Raw genomic sequence first — 26,045 nt, forward strand, 5'->3', positions numbered from 1 at the left:
TATTTTTTCTGCCCCCTCTTTACCCCGCCCCCTCTACTGTATCTATTGACGCCACTGTGAACCCCCCCACACCCACACAGGAGCGTGAAACACGGCTTTGTTCCTGTATTAGAGCGGTTTTCATCCCTTTAACGACCACGATGAACAGATTCACCACAGCCCTTGTTAGTGCTATGATGACTATCTCTCTTGTTGTTATGATTCTGTGTCATTGAATGTTTTACTTCCTTTGGGTGGAGACCGGTGCATCCACCTTTTGAGTGTTCCTCAGAAAGACTTTGAGCAGAAACCCTTTGGCGCGGGACTCTACTGCCACCCACCCACCTGTGCGGACTTCTTTCACCTTTTCTCTGGAGCCCCAGCCGCGTGTGGACTATGCACACAGCCGATCCCATCCCTGTTGGTTTCTTTGAGCCTTTCATTAGCTCATCCAGTGATTGTTTGCTCTCCTAACAAGGATTGGGGTTTTTAAACTCTTCACTCGTGTGGTTGATGAATCTGTCTCTAACTGCTCTGCTGCATCAGTAGTGTCCGCGGTTGCCCGGCCCACCAATCAGGGCCGGGTTGTTTTGTTATTTTTGGATGTAGTTTAAATTTCCCCACGAAAATAGGAAAAACAAAAAAACCACCAATAAAAGGTTCTCATTCACTTCTGCTCTGTTTTTATTTTAATGCATTCTTCACTGGAGCTTCATCTGGAAATAAAGTCCTTTCTGAGAGAGGGGGGGGGGGGGCGCAGAGGTCAAAGTTCACCCTGATAACCAGACTAGGAGATTTTCCAAAAATGGAAAAAGTGTGATGTTTTGATGCTTTTCTTGTTCACATTCCAGATCAGACCAAGTATGCAGTCTGTGCCCCCCCCCCCGCATGTTTAGCATGCTGCTGAACGAGGTGTTCGCAGCATTCCTGCAGAAAGGATGATTTCAGCAGATCAACAGAGACAGAACAGACAGAAGTTTATCTTTTAAAGCTGCAGGCTGCAGCGTTGAGCATCACGACCAGGAAAACTACATTTTCCGTCCCACACGAGCGGGAAAATCCTTCCCTTCCCACGTGGGATCGTGTCCTGCGTGTTTACCGTGGATTGTCCTGCCGTCTCCCTTATCTGCTGTCTTAACAGAAATGGGTGAAAGGTCCCTCAGAGTGGAATTTTCCTTGCTTCTTTCCTCCTCAACACAAACCAGATGTGTGCTCCTGACTTCTCCGAATCCCCCCCCCCCCCTTTTTCTGGATCTTCTAACCTCCCCCTAAGCCCCCCCCCCCCCCCCCCCACACACACACACCCTTTGTTCCCCCCTTTCTTTAAAATGCTGAATCTGTGTGTCCCTCACTCATACTGTCTAAAGCCTGGCATCAAGCATGGACCCTGCTCTGCTGCTGCTCTTCCTGTGGACTCTGACTGGAACGGTGTCCCTGCAGTCTTCAGGTAAGACCCCCGCGCCCCCCGTCATTCACACATCAGAGACGAGATTCCTGCACATGGATCGGACACAGCTGATGAGCGGGAATAAATAGGTGTTTCTCACGCGACCAGACCAAGTGGACTTTTCTGTGTTTTGATGTGTCGGGGTTAAAAACCAGCTTTGTGTGGTCTTGGCAGGATGTTTTGGAAACTCGGTTGCGTCTCTCCCCCGTCCTCCAGTCCCCTCGCTCTCCCTAAAGCAAGTGGAGGATGAGTGACGGAGGGTGAGGTGAAGAACTGAGACAGATTCTGTTAAAAGTTTGCGTTTTTATCATCCAGCAACCTGGGTGGCAAATGTTTACCCCCCACACACACCTCCATCTAAGCAGAGCTGACCCTTTGTGACCTCCTTACAAAAGCCGTGAACAGAACCAACAACAGGAGTGTGTGTGTGTGTGGTATCACTACAGGGTCGTGTCCGGAGAGACTTCTGGCTGAGGAGCGGAGGAGGACATGTCCCCGGTCCTGCAGATCTGACCAGGACTGTGGCAACAAGCGCCAGTGTCTGTGTGATGGTCAGTGTGGTCTCAGCTGTGTGGTCCCAGGTAATGTGTGTGTGTGTGTGTGTGTGTTTCTGGTGAGGTGCAAGCTTTTATTATAATGGAATGCTGTAAAATGGGGGCCAGTGTAATAGCAACCTATTTAGTTAAACAGCCTCATTTGAGCTTTCTGGAGTCATTTTCTGCACTTGTAAAGGAACATTCTGGAACCCGCTCTGTTCCTGACTTGTTGTTGTTTTTGCTCCTCCTCAGGTCGGACTTGTCCCTGGCCTCTTCCCCTGAGTGAGGACTCGGAAGCTCGCCTCCTCTCTCCCACTCACTCCTTCTCCGCCCTGCTGGAAGTGCGCTGCAAGCCGGGCTTCACGTTGCCTGGCGGCTTGGATGTCGCCGTTCGCCGTTGTCAGGGCGACCGGCAGTGGAGTGGGGATGAGCCCATCTGCACAGGTGGGCTTTAGGCTTCGGTCCCTTTTCAGCTCTCCAGCTGCTCGGTGATAAGAGGTTAACGCAGCAGGTATGCGTCAGAGGGAACAAGCGGCTTCCTGTTGGGGGTTAAACGTGTCGGTTGGGAACGAGCAGCCGTGTTTGTCGGTACCGAGGCAGACACACAGGAATGAAACCCCTTGGTGACTGTGCCGACAAAACGTTGCACAACTGTGACCTAGTCTTCCCATCACCGTGGCAACCAGAGTGTTCAAAGTGGCCGTCTGAAAAGCTTTAGCTGCTGATAAGTTTACCAGTTTGAAGCTAAACACTGAAACATGTGTGCTCATAGATCACATGTTTGTACACGCGTGTTTTGTTGTCACACATGAGTTTTATTTATTTTAGGGAATGCTCTGCTGATTTAAAGAGACACTTTGCAGTTTTTTCATACATTTAAATCATTTTCTTGAGCCAGTAGGTGCTAAAACGACCGTTTACAGGGTTAACGAAACGTCACTCAGACCTCCACTGCCCTCTGTGGCCAGAAAATTGCACTTGCAACTTCAGAGTACCGGTCTGGTCTGTTGGACTTCGTAAAGTGAAACTGATGTCCCAGCACCGCAGTCTGCTTCCAGCACGTTTCCTGCTTGTTTTAGATCATGAACACAGCTGATTTGTTTAATTTAGTGATGAACCACTCCTGTAGACACTAATGAAAGCTGAGGAGACACTTCAGCTGTAATATTAAGGCGTTAAAACGACAAACACTCAGGCCGTTTCTCAATACGCATGCTTGTCTGTACTTGTGTACTCATGTCCTTGTGAGACGGCATCAGCGGTGGCCCGAAGACTGTTCTAATCCCAAGTATTATATGCATCATGGCAAGTTCGCTCAAAGTTCCCGGATGTGTTCTTGCTCCGCCCATTGTATTGAGGATGCATGAATGCATCCTTCTGCAGACTTGAGACTGCAAAAATCCCCATAATGCATTGCGTCGCAACCGTTATACTCCGAACGTCAGAGGACAAATCTAACAACTGTAGAGTTTCATATCAGAAATACTAATTAAAGAATATTAAGTTGCTTGTTATTGTGAGTAATTGTGCGTAACCTGTAATATTTGCTGTGTGTATTTGGGTTTTACTTTTCACATCGCTCAAAATGCTAATTAGCTAACCCACTATCAAAATAAGAGCAGAGTAGCTCTGTTTTGATGAAAAAAAAATTCTATTCATTTAACAGCAGAAAATGCTGGCATTTTATCAGTTTTAATCAAAAGTGGACCAAATATAATACAAATATGTTTTCGTTGTTATTTTATTTAACAAACCAGACTTTTATTTTTATGTCAGCTCATTTGCCCGTAGATAGAAACAGGCAGCGCTTTTTGCCATGACGCAGCGGAGTACTCTTCTGTTCCAAATGCCGTCCTCGTCCTCCTTTACGCGGTAGAAAGGACTTTTTGGTGTCCTAGCCAAGAAAATAATTGTCTGGTACACAAAAACGTACTAGCGTCCTTGAGTATCGAGAAACGGCCACAGTGAGGAGATAAGCTTTGCTTTTGGTTCTACAAACAGACACTAGGGGGTGCTCAAACCAAGCCAGAACTTCCCTGTTTATCTATCCTGCTCCTCCACCCTACTGGTTGAAAGTGGAATTACAACTGTCGCAAACAAAAGATCCACACTGTTAAAATATATTATCATTCACAAGACCAGTAGCAACAAAGCCAGGTCACCATCAGTCTGTGATTTTGTAGCCCCTTTATCGTGCGTTCCAGTTGTCCTCGGAACTCAGAATTTTCAAGCAGGAAATGACGTAACAGGCTCGTTTTGCGTTCCAGCTTCCATCTCAGAAAAAATGTATGCCACCAGTGTTGTTGAGTAATAAACCAAAAGAATTGTATAACCAAGTATTCTCCACACCTAAATAATAGTGACACACGCCCTTCAACAGGTGCCACATACAACAGAACAATTCAAATGTAAAATTTGTAATGAATTAGATTACATGTTATTTAATAAGCAATAAGGCGTGGGATTCCATAGGAAATACGAAATCCACCTTACGGATCTGTGAGGTTATTTAAACCAGAAGATTGGATCTTTTTAATGCAGGGATTAGATAACAACTTCGTATTCACTCAGAGACAACAGAAGAGAGAGAGTCAAGTTTAAAAGTCAAGAATTTTATTACTAACAAATTAAACTAGACTGACTTTAAAATAAATGTATGGTGTAACTAAAATGGATGAGACGGTGAATGGATGACGTGTGATGTTAAATCAGAACCAGCAAATCGGAAGAAGCGATTCGTTTTGACGAGAACTGAAGATGTTGTTTTCGCATTAAGCTTTGGCTAGCTTCAGAAACACATGAGACACCATCATGCCGGTCTACCTACCCTTCGTGGAAGTCCTCTGTAGATCAGGAATATCGAGGTCCAGTAGACCCTCTCTGGAACCGAGCCGGCAGGAAAAGCAGCGGTTCCGATCAAACCCATCTTTGAGTTACTTCCGGGTACACGACAAGTTATTGGCGTCTGGTGAGACCCAAGCCTGGGTCTCGATGGTTCAGCTTTTGTTCTGAAAGGAACTGTTGAAGCAGTTGTTATAGCGACTGGATTTTTCAGCTTGTCGTTGGTTCTTTTGGTTATAGAGTTTAGATCAGGATAGGCCACTCCGTCACTTTCTCTGGAACGCTTTGAACTGGCGTTAGAGCTGACGTGGCATAGTTTTATACTTCGGATGTTTTGGTTTATTGTCGAATGAAAATTACCAAACACCATCAGAACCACGCCTCCGTCAGATCTGTAAGATTCTGATTGGATCAGTGAAAGTAATGTGTCGTGTCTTTTTAACGCTACGTGAAATGAGTCCTGTTGGAACACTTAAAGTCATAGTACCTTTATAATCTATAGGATTATAATAAAGTAATTAATATTTTGATTTCACAGATCAGTCACATCGTATTTATTGACTAACACTTTGACGGATTAGCTTTATTAAAATAGAGTTCTTTGATTAATTAAAAGAAAAGAGTTCATTCTTCGTTCTTGTTGAGCTGAAAATAAGCAGGTTAGAAGGAATGCATGACACCTTGAGACCATATCTCATGCAGACTAGTCTTGAGCCAAGAAGGGAAAAGAAAACAGCCATTCCGTTCCGTTACAAATTGTAAACGCCAGGAAAAGTGAAAACCATAAACACCGGTCAGTTTTGACTTACTGGTGCTGTTTAATAGCAAAATGAAAGAAAACAGAACATATAAATGAGAAAAAAATAAAGACAATAGCTACTTCCTGGTAGCGCTGGGCGCAGCCATCTTTAAATTTGGGATTTCGTGGTCCTCTAAAACCTACGAGCTTGCAGCTCGGAATTCCGAGCCCATCACGTTATTTCCGGCTAACTTATCTCGACAAAATGAGTTCCCAGGACAACTGGAACACATTAGCTCCCTCCAACTAGCGTAGGCCGTGTCGATGTTCACTCTGGTTTTAGATCTTTGCTTCACCTCCAAAGATATTATTCTCTTACTTTTACTTCCAGGCTCCACCATGATGCCAACAAAAAAGCAAACTTCTTCTTTCTTCTTCTTGTGTTTTTTCGTGACAGTCAGTGACCTGTAAAAGCTAACTGCTGTACTTTTATTAGCTAACAACATAGAAAACAGCTAACAGCCATAAAGCAGAAAAAGAGCACCTCCTAGCACACCTACCTGCTCCACAAAACTGTTTCTGGTCAGCAGGGTGGTGTCACATGTGAAGTTGGTGAAGTTCTACCAACAAAATTGCTAAACCCCACTTTTTAAGAAATTGGTTAAGGTGTAAAAACCTGCTTAGAGACAGCACGTGGACAACTTCTGGAAGATGAAATATTCCTAAAGAGCAACTGTTTTCACTTCTTTTTTTAATGATTGGTCACTTTGAGTTTCACGTGCAGGCTAAAGATGAAAATAGTTTCCTAGCTCTGCTTCCTGCATTAGTCGCCGATTAAAAAAAATAGACGAGGAAACGTTTGGATTATAAAAGCGTGACATCTCTATGTCACACTGAAAATTAGCATTCATGGACTCACCCATCTCAGCTTGCAATGGGGTAGGGCTGTAATTAATTAACATCCAGGAAACAGCGGAGTGTGTCGCGGCTAGTAGAAGCTAACCGTTAGCATTAGCAACTCCACAACACAGCAGAACTCCTCCAGACTTGTGTTATTTGTGGAGATAAAGCATCAATGTTGCAGTGCAAACAGAGTAAATGGTAGAGTCGTGTTGTTGTTAGCCAATCAGAGGAGAAATGTCTGAATATCAGGAAATAAGAGTCCAAATCCTGTTGTGTTGATGAAAAAACTCATACAGACTACTGCAAATGTGTTGAAAAATGTGTAAACTTCATCTTTAAAAATATTATTGATAAAATAAAACAACAAAGCAACAACAAATTATTAGAAATAATACTGTGTCATGAGTTTAATTTACATGTTATTTAATAAGCCATAAGACATAAGATTCCATAGGAAATATGAAATCAACCTTATGGATCTGTGGGTACTGTTTAACCAGAAGATTGGAACTTTTTATTGCAGGGATTAGATAACAGCTTCGTATTCACTCAGAGACAACAGAAGAGAGAGTCAGGTTTTAGTGAGTCGTGGTGGATGGCTGCTTATACTGAGCCGGGATCCTCTGGAGGTTTCTTCCTGTTAAAAGGAAGTTTTCCTCTCTACTGTCGCTAAACGCTTTAAATGTCTGAACGTTACTCGTTTACCTGCAGCAGCACTAAAAAGCTCTCAGAAATCCTCGTCCCAGCTGCTGTCGCTCTCAGGACTTATTTATTTATCTATAAATACGTTTATTTAAAGATGTGAGATGAGGATACAGCTCTCAGCTCTCTGGCAGGCTCCTCTCTGATAGACGGGCAGAAGGTAGGTGGGCTTCAAATGTGTGAGAGTGTTTTGTGTGTGTGTGTGTGTGTGTGTGTGTGTGTGTGTGAGCTGAGCCGGGAGGCAGTGGGCTGCAGATTCCTGTCAAAGTGGCGCTGAGCGTCACTGCACGAGTGTGTGTGTGTGTGTTCATCGAGACGTGGCGAGGTATTTTTCTTGATAGATCGGATGTGTATGTGTTTGGGGGGTGGATTGTACGTGTGTCACACTGTGTGTGTGTGTGTGTGTGTGTGTGTGTGTGTGTGTGTGTGTGTGTGTGTGTGTGTGTGTGTGTGGGCGACCAATTCCAGTTAGGAGAGTCAGAGAGCTCTCTTGCTCATGCAGCTCCAGGCCTTTCTTCTCCTCTCATCCTTCTCCATCTGAGGCCTCTGAAAAGGTCTCTCTCCATCGCGGAAGCCAAGGACGAACGTGCACCTTCGGGCCGTGTTGGTGTGTGTTGTCCCTCTCACGCGTTTGTGTGTGTTTACATGGAACCAACAGGCCTTTACGTCTTTGATTTCAGTCAAATGAGTATAGTTTTTCATTCAGAATTCCTGTTTTGTAGCTTTAGACGGTGATTTTGAAACACTTGCCTCGCCGCAGCCTGGTGCCAGAGACTGTGTGGGTGGCTGGAGAGGGGCGGTATGTGGAAACAGAACTTGGCACTGAGCTCTCATCTGCAGCCAGACTCGTAGCTCTCCCGTAGGGGCCTTTACATTCGTACATTAACGTTTCTCGATTTCAGAGGATAGTCCTCGGGCGAGAGCTGTCTCTGCCTTTCAAAGACCCGCTCGGCTTCAAAAACTCTGTGCCTGATGCGGCCCGGGTCACTCCAGCCTCTCTCCGAGCACCACTATTGATATTTATGTTTCCACAAGCGTGAGGCACTCCAGCTTGCGGGAGCGAACAGTGCCAGGTGTTATACAATCACTGTTATAGGGGTGAGCCTGGAGAGGTGTGAGGCAGCGTTCCACTCGCTTGTCGAACTTTGATTCGTTACCTAAGAAGGGTGGTTTGATCTGAAATAGAAGGAGACATTAGGCGAAACGCCTCTGTGCGCTTCAGAAACCCCGGTCCCAACATATCAAAGTGTTAAAACGACGGACGTGTCTTCACGTGTCCTCTCGCTATTCTGCAACTTTCTGATGTTGCTCAGTTTGCAATAATTATTTTTACTGCATGTTTGTTTCTTTAGCAAAACATCAACCGCTGAATGGGTTCGAAGTCTTCACAGTAAACGTGAATCAAGAAAGCAACGGCAGCTAGCTGACATCAGCTCTGTCACCGTTACAGACGCTGGATGCGATAGCCAATCAGATCACATCTTTATTTGCCGTTTGTGCACATGCTAACAGTATCGTGTGAGTTTCAACATAAACTTGTTTTAGGGAATTTAACCAAAACTACAATAAATTAATCATTTTTACAAAATTAGATGATTTTATGTTCAATCTCTGTAACGAGAGACGAGAGCTTACTTCAATGACCTCTCGGCTTTTAAAGAGCAAGTCTACCAGAGAATTACTCCACTCCCACTTCCTGTTTGAAAAATGCAACAAATGCTGTTGCCTAGCAGACCGAGAGGGCAGAGCCGCTAACACACACACACACACACACACACACACACACACACACACACACACACACACACACACACACACACAGGCTCACGACAGTATTGTGACATCATAATGTACCAGTTTACATCATAGCACACCTCTTAGCCAATAGCGATGGCAGATTTAAATTCAAATACAGTGCAGAGTTTTTACCTGAAAACGGCACAACACTGCCAGTTTTAGGCAGAATATTCAAATTGGAACTAAGATGCACTGAAGTGCCAAATTATTGACGACACGTGTCTGCAGCACCATTAGACACTCGTTTATTTAGTTTATCAGTAAAAAAAAGTTCATTTGGGGGTGACTTGCTCTTTAAATCAGAGATCAGTTAAACTGAATGTTTTATTCGTTTTTTGATTTAAAAAAATGTTTACATTGAATTTAGGTTGTTTACTCAAGAGAAGTTGGAGAAGGTTGAAGTAACACAGAGCAGGTTCCTGCTCCTCCACCCTACTGGTTGAAAGTGGAATTACAACTATTGTAAACAACCCTGCAGCAGCCTGCTGTAGCTAGCACTGATAACGAGCTAACACTAACATGATGCTAACTGATACTAAAATAAACCACCAAGTAAAAAGATCCACACTGTTGGACTAATTATTATTACTTACAAGTCCAGTAGCAACAAAGCCAGGTCACCATCAGTCTGTGATTTTGTAGCCTCCTTTAGCGCCCTCAAACTAGCGTAGGCTGCGCCGATGTTTGCTCTGGTTTTAGCTCTTTGCTTCACCTCCAAAGATATGACTCTCTCACTTTTACTTCCAGGCTCCGCCATGATGCGAACACAAAAAGCAAACTTCTTATTTTTCTTCTTGTGCGTTTTATTGACAATTGGCAAGCTGAAAACGCTAACCGCTAGTATAACAGCTGTAAAGCGGGTAAAGAGCTCCCCCTAGGACACCTACTCACTCAACAAAACTATCAAGTGCGGTTTTTGGTCAGCAGAGGGCTGCTGAGTGGTGTCAAATTTGAAGCTGGTCAAGTTTCTCACTCAACATCACTGAGATCAACGTTAACGCTCTAGCTTAACGTTTTACAAAACAGTTTAGTGTTCGATAGTTGAATCTCAGATTGAGGAGGAACAATGTGGTTTTGGTCCTGGTCGTGGAACTGTGGACCAGCTCTATACCCTTGCAAGGGTGATGGAGGGGGCATGGGAGTTTGCCCAACCAATCCACATGTGTTTTGTGGATTTGGAGAAGGCTTATGACCGTGTCCCCAGGGGCACCCTGTGGGGGACGCTCCAGGAGTTTGGGGTGGGTGGCCTTTTGTTAAGGGCCATTCAGTCCCTTTACCAGAGGACCGTGAGTTTGGTCCGCATAGCCGGTAGTAAGTCGGACCTGTTCCCGGTGAGGGTTGGACTCCGCCAGGGCTGCCCTTTGTCACCGGTTCTGTTCATTACCTTTATGGACAGAATTTCAAGGTGCAGCCGTGGTGTGGAGTGTGTCAAGTTTGGTGGCAGGAGAATCTCGTGTCTGCTTTTTGCGGATGATGTGGTCCTCCTAGCTTCATCCAGCTCTGACCTTCAGCTCTTGCTGGGTAGGTTCGCGGCCGAGTGTGAAGCGGCTGGGATGAGGATCAGCACCTCCATATCTGAGACCATGGTTCTCGATCGGAAAAGGGTGGCTTGCCAACTCCGGGTCGGGGGAGAGGTCCTACCTCAAGTGGAGGAGTTTAAGTATCTCGGGGTCTTGTTCACCAGTGAGGGTAGGAGGGATCGGGAGATCGACAGGCGGATTGGTTCGGCGTCTGCAGTGATGCGGACGCTGAGCCGATCTGTCGTGGTGAAGAGGGAGCTGAGCCAGAAAGCCAGGCTCTCGATTTACCGGTCGATCTACGTCCCAATCCTCACCTATGGTCATGAGCTTTGGGTAATGACCGAAAGAACGAGATCGCGGATACAAGCGGCCGAAATGAGTTTCCTCCGTAGGGTGGCCGGGCTCAGCCTTAGAGATAGGGCGAGGAGCTCGGACATTCGGGAGGGACTCGGAGTAGAACCGCTGCTCCTCCGGATCGAAAGGAGCCAGTTGAGGTGGTTTGGGCATCTGGTCAGGATGCCTCCTGGACGTCTCCCTGGGGAGGTGTTTCGGGCATGTCCTGCCGGCAGGAGGCCCCCGGGTCGACCCAGGACACGTTGGAGAGGTTACATCTCCAATCTGGTCCGGGAATGCCTTGGGGTCCTGCCGGAGGAGCTGGTGGAGGTGGCCGGGGAGAGGACGGTCTGGAGCTCCCTAGTCGGGATGCTGCCCCCGCGACCCGGACCCGGATAAGTGGAGGAAGACGACGACAACGACGAGTTTAGTGTTACTTTAATGCAGATATTGGCCGCTAGTTACAACCAATGTTTGGATTAAAACACCTGAATGTTTCCTTCAACGGTCATCTTCTGTTTTCCGCTCAAACTTTCAGAGACGCAGCCGCCTGAACACGCTGCTACCCAAACGTGTCCTCTTCCAGCCGAGGTGAGGGACACCTTCAGCATCCAGGGCGATGCCTCAGTGGGGACTTCAATCCGCTACAGCTGCCTGTCTGGGTGAGCGAGGCTGAGAGAGAAAAAAACGGAGGAAGTGATGAATAGAGTGTGAAGAAGAAGGAAGGATGGAGGGAGGCAAAGGGGAGGGGAAGGCTGGTAGGATGAGTGATGAATGGCAGGGAATTCATTTTGATCTCCCAGCTGATCATCGCTTCATTCAGCTAACTGGGTCATTACAGTTAAATCATGCATTGACTCCTCTTTACGCACTGACTCATCTCACAGGAAAGGATGAGGCGGAGTGGATGTGTCAGTCTGAGCTGCATGCACAAATACTCTGAAAGGGAGACGGCCGATCCACGTTCACCTTTATAAATCACTTTTAACCTGAAGCTCATGTCGTCCCACCATCTGTCTCCTGCAGGGCAGGCGTCGTCGGGACGACTGAGAACTTCTGTCAGGACGATCAGAGCTGGCAGCATCCTCACCCCATCTGTAGAAGTAAGTGTGCACTAGAGTGTGTGTGTCTCATCCGTTGCACTCTCAGCAGGACTTCACACGTTTGTTTTTTAATGAAAGATTAGCAGGAAAAGACTGGATAATGAATCATGTGTGAGTGAGTGAGGCGAGAGACTGAAAACAAGTGTTAGTTTGGAGATTGTTTGCCATCAGCAGGAAGGCAAATAAATAAATAAATAAATAAATAAATAAATAAATAAATAACCCCCCCCCCCACACACACACACACACACTCTTCAGATTTTCAGCTGTGCTCTACTGCCCTCTTGTGGTCAAAGCTGGTATAAACGTTAGTCCTTTATTATGAGGCCTTTAGTTCAGGGTGCTTCTGGATGCTTTTAGAGAGAATATGACTCAATTAGATTAAAAAAACAGTCAAAAGATTTAAAATAATTAAATTAATAAACTAACTGGAGTTTGGATCACTTATTTCTACAGCGGTGTTCTGCCAGCCGCCAAGGGAAGTGGAGCAGGGCTACGTGGTCGCTGTGCAGAAGACTGAGTACCAGGTGGGATTTGACATCCACTATCTATGCAGGAAGAACTACCTGCTGGACGGACCCCAGAAGATCACCTGCCTGTCAAACGGCAGCTGGAGCGCATCGCCACCACACTGTAGAGGTGAGGAACATCTCCAAGAGCCAGCAGGGGCGTGTCCGTGGAGTGGCCTGGGGTAGCAAATGCCACCCTTGGAATCTGATTGGCCACCCCAGGTGCCACCACACTGAATTCCCTTTAAATAGGCTTTTCATTGTCCACAAAAGGCTTGGGGTAAAACAAAAGCATAACCATTGGTGCCACCCATGCACAAAGTAGTGCCTCACCTGGGCCACCCCATTTTAAAAGATCTGGACACGCCACTGAGAGCCAGAGACCCATTAGAGCCCTTTGGCCAAGACTCTTTGTGGAAATGTAATTTTCATGATGTTTTCCAGCTCGCTGTGTCATCCCCGCTGAGCGAAGTCGCGTGGTGATTGGTGGGGTGAAGCGTTGGCCCTTTGACGTGACGGATGCCATGGTCCCCCACGGGGAAAACGTGACATTCTATTGCAAACACCCCCAGAAGCAGTGCAGCTTCACCGCAACTCAGAGCTGCTTTGATGGGAATCTGCGGCCGCCAGCGTGCTACCTGGGTACGAGGCCTCCAAACTCACCCCTCTCCTCCGAATCTGCACGACTCTAATCCAGAAACTTTAACGTTTTCCAGAACCCACGTGGCTGCAGTATAAACTCTTCCCTCATCGGCTGGTCTCAGAGATTGAGGCGTGTGATCCTGGTGATGCGGAGTGGTACCCTGACTCCCGCTCCACAGATGCTGCCTGATGTGGATCAGCAGGCCTCGTGGGTCTGATCGCTGCGCTGCGCTTTTCTTTTGCAACCTGCATGAAACCATTATAACCAGAGCTACCCTCCATTCTATCACTCCAGTCCAGAGTATGTGTGGTATTTCACTTTTCCTTGACGCATCAAGTCTGGTGGCTTGTAAGGTTTATATCGTGTTATTATATGTAAATATAAAATGTGAGTTTGGAAAGGAATAAACGAATGTGATGAGGGGACGGGTTTGCTCTCTGGCTCTTTAATGGCGCACACGCAGCCCTTCCTGCGCAGGCTGCAGGTTCAACTGTACTCATAGGCTGAACATGGCTACTGGTCGGACCCGGTAGGCTGCGACACCATAGCAACTCCCTTTGACCCCTCCCTCCCTCCCTCCGCATTCGCAGCATCACCCTTTTACACTGCACAGTCATATTTGGTCCTCCGGAAATCTCCACAGCTCGGGTAAGCCGGTCCCGCTGCTGCGGCGCTATGGGTGCAGGAGTGGAGTTTTAAATGTATGGGAAGCGCGTCGGGTCCGGAGCGTCTGGAGCCGCGCGGCGGCAGGATCCACGACCGCGCGCCGCCTGGAAAGTTTGTCCCGAAGCTCCGCTCTCGGCGCCTCGGCTCTAAAATGGCTGGCTGTAGGTCCGAGGAGGCTCCGGCGCTGCACGCGCAAAGAATCCGATCCGCGCCGCGGCTCTGCGTGAACACCGCGCGTCCGCGTTGGCGGTGATGTCCCGGGTCCGAGGGCTGCCAAGGCACACCACATTATCAGTTTTAAAAAATAAACCTGGGGGGCGTTTTTCGGACCTAGGACTGTGCGTAATGGCGTCCTCCTCGGATGCGTCTCCGTTCATTCCCAGAAACACCATAAAACAAGAGCGTTCCTCATCCCTGCGGATGGCGGATAATGTTGCGGGATGAGCGGTAAAGGTTTGTGTTGCGTGAGGTTGCGAGATGGGAGCGTGTTAGTCATCATCAGCGCGTGTCGGGGATGATCAGCGGCTCCAGTCGAACCCTCTGGTAGAAAAACGCTGAAGATCAAAGCGGAACAGAACCAGAATCCAGCTGATGAGGAGGGAGGGTGGGGGGGCCTTCGCGTCGTCCCTCCTGAGCGTGCACGATCCGCGTCGGCTTGACCCCAAAATAACAGATAATTACTGATTTAAAAAAATTCTCCTTATTTCATGATTGTCCACTTGAAATGTTTAATTCTCCAGATTTGTGATGTATTTTTTGCAACTTTGCATTTCTAATTGAACATTTCCCCCTTATTAAAAAACAGAAACAGGTATGCCCCAACATGGACTCTCAGCTGGCCTCAGTCCTGACCAGTGGCAGCTTGCAAGTCCAAAATGACAGCCAGCGTGGAGGGGCACCAGGGGCAGAGACTGTTTTGGACCCACCCAGCACCAAACCAGGTAACCTCAAGTCCTGCTCCAAAGCAGCAGGGGCCATCAGGCAAGATGCTCAATCAATCAATGGGAAAAAGCCAGAGGAGGGCGGGGCTTCAGGGCCAGCCTCCCAGGAAGCAGCTGAGACGGGTGGGCGGAAGCAGCCAATTACAGCTCAGCCTGGAGTGCCTGTTCTGCACAGGGAGCCAATAAGAATCAAAATTGTTGTTCCTTCAGGATGCAAGAGGCCAATCGCAAAGCCTGCCTTCATCCTGACCAAAGACTGTGCAGCCTCACACGGGAAAGGACCGGTTCTGGTCTCTGCTGGAGCCAGTCGCCCCATCAGAGGGAAAAAGAGCAGCCAGGTTCCAAAATCAGCTGCTAAACATGAAGCAGACATCAGGAAAGGTTCTTCCCAATTGGGAAGGACAAGGCAGGAATCTGATGGGACATCATTCCAGAGGGCGGAGAGCCCAGACCCATGGGTTTTGAGTGTGGACTGGTCAGGGAAACGTTTTCTATCTAACACGGATGCAGGTAAAACGCCCGCAGAAATGGAAAAAGAGCGGATTGTACCTCAAGTGAAGTGGTCCACTGAGGTGGGAGTGGAGGAGCAGATGGAGCCGCTGGATCTGAGCTTGCCTAAGAGGAGAGTGCACGGCGAGAGAGGCCGCGGGCGGCTTCTGGGCGGTCCCAACAGCGAGAGCCCACTGATCATGGAGGTGGATGAATACGAGGGAGACGGAGACAGAGACATGGTAGAGGAGGACAGCGAGGAGAACTCTGGGCTTTACCTCGGTGGCGTGGACACAACTGAAGGATCTCTTCTGTCTCCCTCCACCTTTATGTCCCTCCCCCCAGAAGACTGTGACCCTGAAAACCTTCTCCTCATCGACGACCAGGGGATCCCGTACAGGCTTAGTCCAGACGGACTCAAGGTACTGCAGGTCGACACCTCCATGTCAGAGGGTCCTCAGTCCGATCAGGTCAGCACGGGGGAACAGGAAGTCAGGCTTCCAGCAGCAGGTCAAAGTTCAGATGCTGATGAACTTCACCTCCCATCAGCCTCAGCTGGTGATCCAGCATCTGAAGACGGGGGTCAGATCCCGGCTCCAGAGATCGTCACGTGCTTGATGACAAACTCTGACTCTGCAGAGGTGAACGTGAAGGCCGCTCAGGAGGAACCCCCTGGGATGTTCCTCCCTCCTCAGCCCATTCAGATCCTCACAAACCCCACAGCCAACGCCCCCCTTCTCTTCCTGACTTCCTCCTCCTCTTCCTCACTTCCGGCTGGCCTCTCGCTCCCTCTCTCCTCCGCTCAGATGTCACCAGGCGCTTCCACACCCATGTTTCTCCTCCTCTCCTCTGTATCCTCCTCACCCGATGATTCCGCCTCCACCTCCACCCCTATTGCCGTCCTTGACCCCTCCACCGGCCAGCTGTCCCAGGTTACTGCAGCCTCGGCTCCGGCCTCTCTGGGATCGCCGCTGCCCCCGCTTTCCAACCCCGTCATCTCTCCGCTCATCCTGTCAGGGGTGAGCAGCCTAACCTCCTCTCCGGTACTCACCTCTCTCGCTGTCCCTCTGCAGGACAACCACCTCAGCACAGCTCTGATTCAGACTCAGATCAACAACTCAGACTCTAGCCCAGGAACCGAAGCCATGTCTGCAGAGGAAAGTGAAAACAAGCCATCAACTTTTGAGACAAGTCCACAGACTCAGTCTGCAGCACACGACCTCTTAGCTCTGCCTGCTTCAGAGGCAGAGGCCCAATCACCAGCCTCAGAACCTAAACTGGACTCCTCAGATCTCCCCTCAGAACATTTACCTCTCGATGACCACATTTACTTCTCTAACTTGGCTGCTCCTCCTTCCCCTCCAATCGGACCCCTCCTTCCCTCGGGGAAACTGGACTCCCTTGAGGCCCTGGACCCCCTGTCTCCTGCGGAGTCTCCTACCAATATGGGCTCCCGTCGGGTGCTGTGCTGCCAGCTGTGCCCGCGGATCTTCTTTTACCTCTCCGACCTCGAGCGTCACGCCATCACACACTCACAAAAGAAGCCTCATGTCTGCCAGCAGTGCGGCAAAGCCTTCAAACGCTCCAGCCACCTGCAGGTCAGCCCACCCCAGAATCGCTGTTTCAGTAAGAAGCGTCGCAGGAACACGAGCGGTTTACAGAGATGGCGTTAACCATCAGAGCTGTGACAGTAAACAATTGTTTGTGGTCACTTGGGAGCAGCAGAAACATTTGAGCCGGAGATTCTTCAAAGAATATTTTAGTCACTGATTATTGTGCCGATATGTGTCGTGATTGGTTGGTTAATCCGTCCAGAAAGAACAGGGAATCAATTTTCCCGAACAAAAATCAGGATGTTTCCCCTTTAAAGTTTGAATAATGCAAGGCAGCTTTATTACTGAAGCACATTCGATAAACAAAAGCTATTCAGCGTGCTTTCCAGGAGCAAGGACACAAAATTCAACGAGACAACATAAAACAGCAAATTTAAATAAATAAATAAAATTAGATGGAAGAATAAAATAAAAAGGCAAAGTTAAAGGGTGAGCAGTTACAGTGCACGAACCCAAAAAACCCAAACCAAATGTATTTATATAGCACATTTAAAAACAGCCCAAGCTGACCAAACACACAAGCAGCCATGGACGTAATTTTCACTGTGGGGGGGGGGGGGGGGGGGGGGGGGGGATCTTTACAGCATGTTCTAATGGGAAACAGGCTTCAACACAAATGGTTGCTTTCCGCTTGGTCCTAGAGCTCAACCAGTGTCACTTTAATCTAGTGTAATATTGTTTTTGGATGGTAAAATGTGCAGGGGTCAAAACTTGACTTTGGAAAAGTGGGGGGGACATGTCCCCCCTGTCCCCCCCCCCAAAATTGCGTCCATGCAAGCAGCAAAATAATTTACACAATAAACCAGAATAAATACAAACATGATAAAAAAATGACAGCAATAAGAAATAAGACACAATAAAACTTTCTGTAAAACAACTCATACTGGGACAAAAGTCAATCCATAGAAATGGGTCTTCAAGGATGATTTAAAAGCCTCCAGCGACGACGAGGCTTCCCTAACCTGTGCAGGCAGATCATTCCAGCAGCAGTGAAAGCCCCATCACCCCTAAGTTTCTGCCGAGTCCTCTGCACATCCAGGACCGACTGGCCAGGTGACCTAGGCAACCGGGACAAAGGGCGAATGTGCTAAGATAAAATACATCAACAACAACTAAAACAATGTGTAAAAGCAAGAGTGTCAAATTAATATACAGTAAAAGAGGATTCAAACTGGCTTAGGATACAGGAAATAAAACAGATTAAACAGACATTAACGAAACAAATAACAAAGTTAAACAATCACGGGGTGTATGGGGGCATCAGGTCTGATAAATAGACCGGGGCCAGACCATTTAAGGCTTTAAAGACAAGTTCAGGTCTTTGAACCTCACTGTAAAGTGAACTGGGAGCCAGTGCAATTGATACAGGACAGGAGTAACGTGGTTTAGTCGGTTATTGCTTGTTAAAAGCTTGCAGCCGCATTTTGCACCCACTGCAGTCTAGGGAGGGCTGAGGCAGGGACACCAATGGGGGTCGGACATGCATTGGTTCAAGGTGAGTTAGGCGGCGCAGTTGAAAGAAGCATGTTTTAGTTTTAGGTGTTGTAGTGATCTGGGGGCATTGAAAGGCAGAGATAGAGGGGTTATGTGGATCTGTTTTGATTCATTTCATTTGAGAAAATTAGCAGCTAAACAACTCTTCACTTCTGTAAGGCAGTCATGAAGGAGTGGGACAGCATTTGGTGTGTTCATGGTCATATAGATTTGGCAATCATCAGCATTCATGTGATAACTTAGATTGTATTTATCCAGGATTTGCCCCAAGTGGTAGATATAAATGGGAAAAAAAAGCAGTGGCCCAAGGACAGAGCCCTGTGGCATGCCTCAGAGGGGAAGTACAGCCACCAATGTTTACACGGAAGGACCAACCTCAAATATAAGAACAGGACCATTCCAAGGTGGTACCCTTAAGACCTACCCAGGACTCAAGCCGGTCCAGCAGGATGATCAACAGTGTCAAAAGTCGCCGACAAATCCAGTAAAAGTAGTAGAAGATGAGAACCTGAATCTGTAGAGACCAGGATGTCATTCAGCACAAAGAAGGTGCAACTAGTAGCTAAAAGCAGCTTCAGCTGACTGCCTCCTAAGGATCTCAGAGCCCTGCTGGGCGTATTACAGGAAGGACATCCGACATGTATTTTGGCCCCATGCCACTGAGAGATTTACAAACTAGTAGAAGCACTTTGAAATCGACTCTGTCGTTTACTGCTAACCAGATTTAAGAAAAAGTAAAACTAGCCAAAATATTTCCCTTTTAAAAAAATTAAACGCGACTTTTGTTACTGATTTAGCTACCACGTGGTTGTTTGCCAGTTTTCTGTGAGTTTTGACCGGATTTTCAATCATTTGTGAGTTTTTAGTTTGAAGGAGGAATAAGACTTAGTAATGTGGCCATCATAATTTTAATAGTCACTCTGTTTTTGATTATGGCTGCTTCTTTCACAGTCAATACTAGCAAAGGCCCGTACAGAAGGACGAGACAGAAATCAGTTTTAATTAAAAAAATACATTATCAAAAACAAGGCAGTGGATTTGGCTGGAAAATCGAATCTAAAAGGAAAAAAAACTGTAAAATATTTAAAAATGTGAGATTGAGATTCGAACAAAAACTTCGGAACAAACCGAATCAAGTCAAACCTAAATCAGATCATTTGGAGGGGGTTTACGTGGAATTGTTAACAAAAAAAAATTACCATTTTAGATAGCTCTTTGAACAATCTCAGTTTGGAGACATGGATGAATGCTTGTCCACGAGCTACGCTAAGTTGGTCAAGCTCATAAGGGATTGACTAAATTACATTAGCATATTCATCTATAAGATATTTGGAACCGATGTTGTAAAACAACATAAACAATTTTTGTATTGGCTTCAACTGGGCTAGCCATTATCTCATTGTGTTAGCACTGTGTACTAGCTGTTAGCTAATCAAATTAATAGTTGGCTAATTGGACAAGTACTTAGCCCATGAGTTTGGTTAAAGGGCACATGTGAAAAACTCACATTTTGCGTAATTTCGTGCCGTTACGTGGGTCTCTGACAAAATCTTTCCATCCGTTTTTCTGTCAGTGTTTGTTTAGGAATCGCATGCCTAAAAAGAGCCATTTAAAAAAACTCTCCATATGTGATGTCACAAATGTTGAAAGTAGAATAGAACCCTCTCACATTCAAGAGATAGCGGCCGCTGGAGGAGCAGCGGCTCTACTATGAGCTCCTCACACATTTTGGAGCTTCTTAGCTTCTGAGGAGGGGATGGGTGGGCGTGGCCAGCAACAGCTTGTTCTCAAAGTGGCAGAGCCCTCAAATGGCTCATTTTGGAAGGTACTAAAAATGTCCAAATTAAAACTACTGAAATGATTTAATATGGGAGGAATTTAGAACAAAGAACTTAAAACATGTTTTGTATAGGCGACAAAACTATTATAACTTGAGAAAAAAGTCATTAATCCTTTTTCTCCACAATTACATAATTTAAAAACTCAGTCTACAACCGATACTGTTTCTTTACAGTGACTTTTTTTATTGTTTCATCAGCGACACAAGCACATCCACACCGGCCAGAGGAACTTTGTGTGTCCCATCTGCGCCAAGCGCTTCAGGGAGGCAGGAGAGCTCCAGCGCCATCAGAGGGTGCACACTGGAGAGAAACCCTACCAGTGCCAGCTCTGCCACACACGCTTCGCCGAGCGCAACACCCTACGGCGACACACCAAACGAAAACACCCGTATCACCAGGTAGCCATGGAGATGCTGAACGAAAGACGAGACAGAGGAGGAGACGGGGGAGGAGGAGTTCACGAGGAAGAGGAGAGCGCCGAGTGGTACAGCTCTGCTGTGTCGACTCTGAATAACTCTGAGTCCGAGACAGAAAGTTAAACGGTGCCAATCAGTGGGGTAGAAACGTTAATACTCAAACACGGGAGCCACGGAAACATCTATTCAGTGTATTTATACGAATGCTTAATTTCCCTTTAATGGGCTGAAGGTAGAACCTGACTAAAGAAGCATTTTAAAGGGAAAGCTCATGTGTCAAAGCAGCAATCCGGAGATTTCCCCATTTCACAAATCATGCAGGATTCTTTACAAATCTGTAAACGTGATGGTCTCACCCTGTCATGTGATGCAATGTAGGCAATACATCCGCCCTTGTCCCATACGGCTTCAAGCCATTTGAATTGAGCGCTGCTCAGTTTTAGCCAATAGACATCTGCTTACGTACAGATGTCAATCACAAAGTGCGTGAGTGTTTGACGGTGTACCTAGGCAGATGCAGAGCTGGCGACGTTTCTAATGGACAAGTAAACACTGCTGCCCACACTGGGGGGTATCAGCAGCAGCGGGACGGTTGTTGGTGGCACGTCCGTTTTTGGTGGACTCGCAAGATCCCTCTAGACTTCGTCTGTCAATAAAGCCAAAAGAAGATAAAGGAGATCATGTCCTTGATGAAAAAACACTGTTGCACTTGTGGAAAGATACTGGTGATAAATGAGCTGTCAGGTCACACATGTAGACATAATCCAGCTCAGTGGCCTGGTATGAGTGTCTGCCCTGAGACTGGGAGATCGTGGGTTCAAATCCATGGTTGGGTCATGCTAAAGACTTTAATAAAGGGATCCAATGCCTCCTCGCTTCACACTCAGCATTAAGGGGCTCGATTGGGGCGGTTGAACCACCAAATGGTTCCTGAGAGCGGCTGTGTCTGCAGCTCACCGCTCCCCAGAACAAAATTCACACACCAGTGTGACAATTAATGGGACTTTAACTTTAATCTACACAGATAAGACATTGCATCACTGCAAAAGACTTTTATTTTGAAAATTGCCAGACGTTTTACACTGATACCGCTTGTGAATTCCTGTCTAGCTCTATGTTCATTACGGGAATTGGTGCACCCTGAAAGGGGCAAAAATAGAACCCAATCCCGTCTTTAGTGGTGCGGCGCAGCGAGAGACTTCCTGAAACGTTCCGTGTCTTGGCTGGTTTGGATCAACCCCGTAGACCAGGGGTGTCAAACTCATTTTAGCTCAGGGGCCACATTGAGGGAAATCTAGTCCCAAGTGGGCCGGACCAGTAAATACAAAAAAAAAAAAAAAACACTTCAGATTGTTTTCTTTGTTTTAATACAATCAATGTAAAACAAGGCTGGAGCCTGAGGACAGTGTAGTACAAGTACAACACCTGAAGTGTACTTGAAAATATGAAAAAAAAAATCAACAAATAAAAAAACATTCCTTAGTGATTCAAAGAGCTTACAGATCACATGGCTAGATCAGTTTCATGCAGCACTTAAAGTATATTTGACTCATTTTACTTAACATCTTTTAGCTTTCACCAGCACATCAATATCAGAAGTCACATCCTGAGTGGCGGCCAACTTCAGGATGTGATTCAAGTTCTTGTGTGAGCCTTGAGCACATTTGTTTTATTTATACTCATTACAGAGAAAACTTGCTCACAATGATAGGTTTATTTTCACTCTACATTGTAAAGTAAGAAAATAAAGTTTACACAACCATCTCGTGGGCCGGATTTAACCCGCTTGCGTGCCGGATCCGGCCCGCGGGCCTCATGTTTGACACCCCTGCATAGACTATAATGGATTCTATCTGAAGCGGTGACGTTCCGCTGCCATTCTGCGTTGGTGTAGCCTCCAGTGTGGACCCGGCTTTAAGGAGAGGGGCTTAATGTGCAATACACTTTTCCACCTCTAGATGGCGCCCTCTGAGAAAAGACCCCAGATTTCTGCTTTAATACAAACGTCATCACGCTCCCGTGAAGTTGCGTTGCAATGCAATCCGTGAAAAACCCTGAAGTGCTCAGAAGAGGATAAAGATTATTTAGTCTGAACAAATCTCTGCTGTGGTTGTAAATACCGAGATAACTATTTGTAAAAGTTGCACTTCTGCACTCTTCTTTAAAAGATGAAACCTTTCCTACCGTCAGAGACACTGTGAGTTGTTTGCACTTGTTTTTTTTTTTTGGTTCTGAGCTCTGTTCTGATATGGTGAATTATGTTAATCCCGCTGGATTTTCTGATTTGAAGTGTTTAGTTCATATCCTGTAAGAGTGTGACGAAATCTTTATTCTAACATGAACACTAACATATTTAGATTTTTAAAATGTGGTTTATGTTAACTTATTAAAACAAAGTTTTCACAAGCATAATTCTGTTTTCTGCATTTGTTTTTGTGATGTTTCCTGCTTATTCGAGGAATTACGTGTTTATTTAATCTGGTTTAAACTGAATTAGAAACAGAAAACGCTCCTGTTGGTAATGAAGACGGGGGCACGAGGCCATGTCCCTCTTCTAATTTAGGTGAATCCTTAATTTTTTTCACTACATTAATCACCGGAGAGGAGACTTTGCTTGGATCCTTGTGATAAAAAAAGGTTATGGTTGAGTGTGCAGGCTGGCCACTCGGACGCTGCAGCCAGGGGGTAATTGAGTTAGTGAGACGGCCCTCTGTTTTTTGTACTCTGAATTTTCTGCTCGATTTAAGCCACAAATCCAAACGGAACAGAGCTCAAAATAAGCTTTTAAAAACTGAATGGCTGTAATAACCCGACCGGGTCGTCACGATGATTTCTTCGCTAATTTCTCTGCCGGTTATTGTGTGGATAGAGAGGCCCTGGCCGGCGGAATGGAGGCGCTCTGCTTTAGTTTGGCTAAATGTCTTTTACAGAAAGTCAGAGGAGGAGGTGACAGGTGATGAAGAGTATAGCTCAACCACACCGTTTCCATCATAATGGAGGAAGTGTTGGAGTGAGTGGAGGATTTGTTGGAGTAAAAGTGAAAAAGAAAAACATTTTCTGGTCAAAGCTTACGTTAGTTTTTATAGTTGGTATTATTTCCAAGGGCGCACCCAAGGGGTGGCCAGCCACCCCTAGAAACTTGCTGGCTCCCCAACACATTCTCACACCCTAAGCGTCAGAAACAAACGCTTGGTCAGCCACCCTCCACGTCAGACCCCAGACGCCGAAAGTGCCCTTTTTCGTTACTTATGTGCGAAAAGGTTTTTTTCCCTTTTGTAACTGCAGATCCCAATGCAGCGTAAAACTGACGTGATTAGATATCCGCTGATGTGGCACCGAACCAGCTCGTTTAACCGCACCTTAACCTCATCCTAACCTTAACCCTCTTGCTACCTAAAACCTTACTCTCACTGTGATCAAGCGTTTGTTTCCCATGCATTCTGACTCTGACAGTCAGAGTCTGACTGGCAATTTTCGTATTTGCCGCCCAAGGGGAACGTTAGAACATACCATCTGGCGAGGGGGAAGTTACACATACCCTCTACTTTTAACCTCCACCTTGGTAGTTGAAACCTCCCCCTCGCGGTAATTGGCTCGGTCCAAACTCGACCAATGACGAGGCAGCTCCCACCTGTTCACTTCATAGAGCCGGCTTTTGTTGCCTGGCAGACCGAGAGGGCGGAGCCTCTAACAGGCCAAAACAAAGTCACATTGGAAGGTTTTGGAAGGCGCGTATCCAGTTACTTCTGGTTTAAGCTAAGACATTTCAGAAAAAGAGCCAAGACTGAAACATGGTGATGGTGGTGTAATGGTCCGGGGCTGCTTTGCTGCTTCACCTGGAATACCGGTTGTAAGTGATGGAACCATGAACTCTGATCGCTACCAGAAAAATCCTGGAAGAAAAGACCAATGACCCAGCACTTTAAGTGGAAACAAATAAGTGCCGGTAGACACTTCAAGGTACATTCGTCAGAGGGTTCGACTGACACATGGCTGGAAAAGGTTCTGGTACTCTGAAAGGTAAAATGTGTACCGGTCCATACTGACCCACCTAAAGCACTGCTTTGACCTTAAATGAAATGGCTGAATCACAAGAATTCTGTATGTCAGAGAAAATAAGGTGTTTGGGTTAACAAGTGAACACTGATGGTGGGAGGAAGTCTAAACTGTCCACAGAAAGACAAACACCAGCTCAACTGATAACATTTAATCTTTATTTTGGATGTGGGGGGAGCTCAGATACACCTGTTTCAGGAACAACGAGTCAGCTCAAGGAGAAAGTTAGACATCAGCCGCGTGGAGCTAGTAAAGCACCGGGCCGCCATCTTGGATGGGTCTCCATTCGCCCCCAGTGCACTCATTACTACCGAGGAAGGTCACAACCAAGAAACACATATGCTTTTTCACAAAGTCAAACATATAGTATGGCATAACCTAACCCTATACATAGAACATAGAACTATAATATAATAAAATCCCACATGATCTCTTTTCACCACATTTTGCATAACTGTCACTCTACCAGTGACTTTTACTCTGGGTTACACCTGCTGCCTCTTTACCTTGGCAGTAAAATCTTCTGCTGAGGCACACCCAGTGTGGGCTTCTGCTCCGCCTCCGCCTCCTGCAGAAACAGCTGCACCTGATTTGGTCACCTGAGTATAAAAAAAAGGCAGAGTAGTGAGCAACAAAGGGGGAATCGAATCTGTGCCGTCTCCCCCAAATTGCGCCCCACTTTGGTTTCATTGGCTTTTAATGTTTTTTAACTGAGACTAGAGTACGTTTTGTTTTATAGCCTTGGTGCTTTGTTGAGTTTTTAAAACAGAAGAGGAGTCTTGTCATGTGTGATGGGTATCTAACCCACGACATACAGAATCAGGACAGAGACATTGGTAAGAATGATTTATTAAAACCAAGCATAAACGTAGCAGAGATCTTCCAATAGGGATTACTGTAGGTGTGGGAATCTGCGGACAGATGAGAGTTAGGTCCAGTTCGAAGGGGGAACAACAGGGAATCTGAATTAAGCAGAGGACTTGAAGTCTGGAGAGAGGGGAGAGCTCGAGGGGGAAGTGGTCCGGTCTGGGTAGAGGGGTTATCCAGGGGGCGGAGATCCCGAGAGTGTGAAGTGGAGGGAACTGAGCTTGAGGAAGTGCAGATCAAGAGCACAGATGGGCTACCGGAGGTGGTTCCTGACCAGGGAGGGCCTGAGAGACGAGCGGGGTTGGAGTTCCAGAGTGAAGGGGTTCCAGAGCACTGCCAGTCAGAGGTGAAGGTGGAAGTCTGTCTGGGAACAAGAGCAGGAGGTAAAAATGTAAAATCCAAAAACATCAAATACTCTAAAAGGTTCAAGAGCTCAAATATAACATGCTGGGTGGCTGTTAGCAGGTACCCAGGTAAAGTAATCATCCAGCGAAGTGAAGGCATCTCTCAGCTGCGTACTCCCTGGCCAGCTGATGAGCCTGCAGCTTGGTCACCTCTGGACACGCCCACCTGCAGCAGGAGACTCAAAACCCAAAGAGGGAACCCAGAC

General features: G+C 46.7%; 2 protein-coding genes across 2 annotated transcripts; both read left to right on the forward strand.

Moving 5' to 3' along the window:
* Positions 1 to 1,276: 1,276 nt before the first annotated feature.
* On the forward strand, positions 1,277 to 13,477 carry ntd5 (ntl-dependent gene 5). Its single transcript, XM_015950361.3, has 8 exons — positions 1,277 to 1,426; positions 1,873 to 2,007; positions 2,215 to 2,406; positions 11,336 to 11,459; positions 11,824 to 11,900; positions 12,357 to 12,539; positions 12,854 to 13,051; positions 13,126 to 13,477. The coding sequence occupies exons 1-8, from the start codon at positions 1,360 to 1,362 to the stop codon at positions 13,239 to 13,241; spliced, it is 1,092 nt and encodes a 363-aa protein (XP_015805847.1). The 5' UTR covers positions 1,277 to 1,359; the 3' UTR covers positions 13,242 to 13,477.
* Positions 13,478 to 13,615: 138 nt separating this feature from the next.
* Positions 13,616 to 22,924, forward strand: LOC107379565 (zinc finger protein 236). The gene is made up of 3 exons (XM_015950360.3): positions 13,616 to 13,700; positions 14,524 to 16,746; positions 20,294 to 22,924. Exons 2-3 carry the CDS (start codon positions 14,542 to 14,544, stop codon positions 20,633 to 20,635), a joined length of 2,547 nt encoding a protein of 848 aa, XP_015805846.3. The 5' UTR covers positions 13,616 to 13,700; positions 14,524 to 14,541; the 3' UTR covers positions 20,636 to 22,924.
* The last annotated feature ends 3,121 nt before the right edge of the window (positions 22,925 to 26,045 follow it).

The sequence above is a fragment of the Nothobranchius furzeri genome, chromosome 5, assembly GCF_043380555.1.
Source record: "Nothobranchius furzeri strain GRZ-AD chromosome 5, NfurGRZ-RIMD1, whole genome shotgun sequence".
NCBI classification, from domain to species: domain Eukaryota; kingdom Metazoa; phylum Chordata; class Actinopteri; order Cyprinodontiformes; family Nothobranchiidae; genus Nothobranchius; species Nothobranchius furzeri.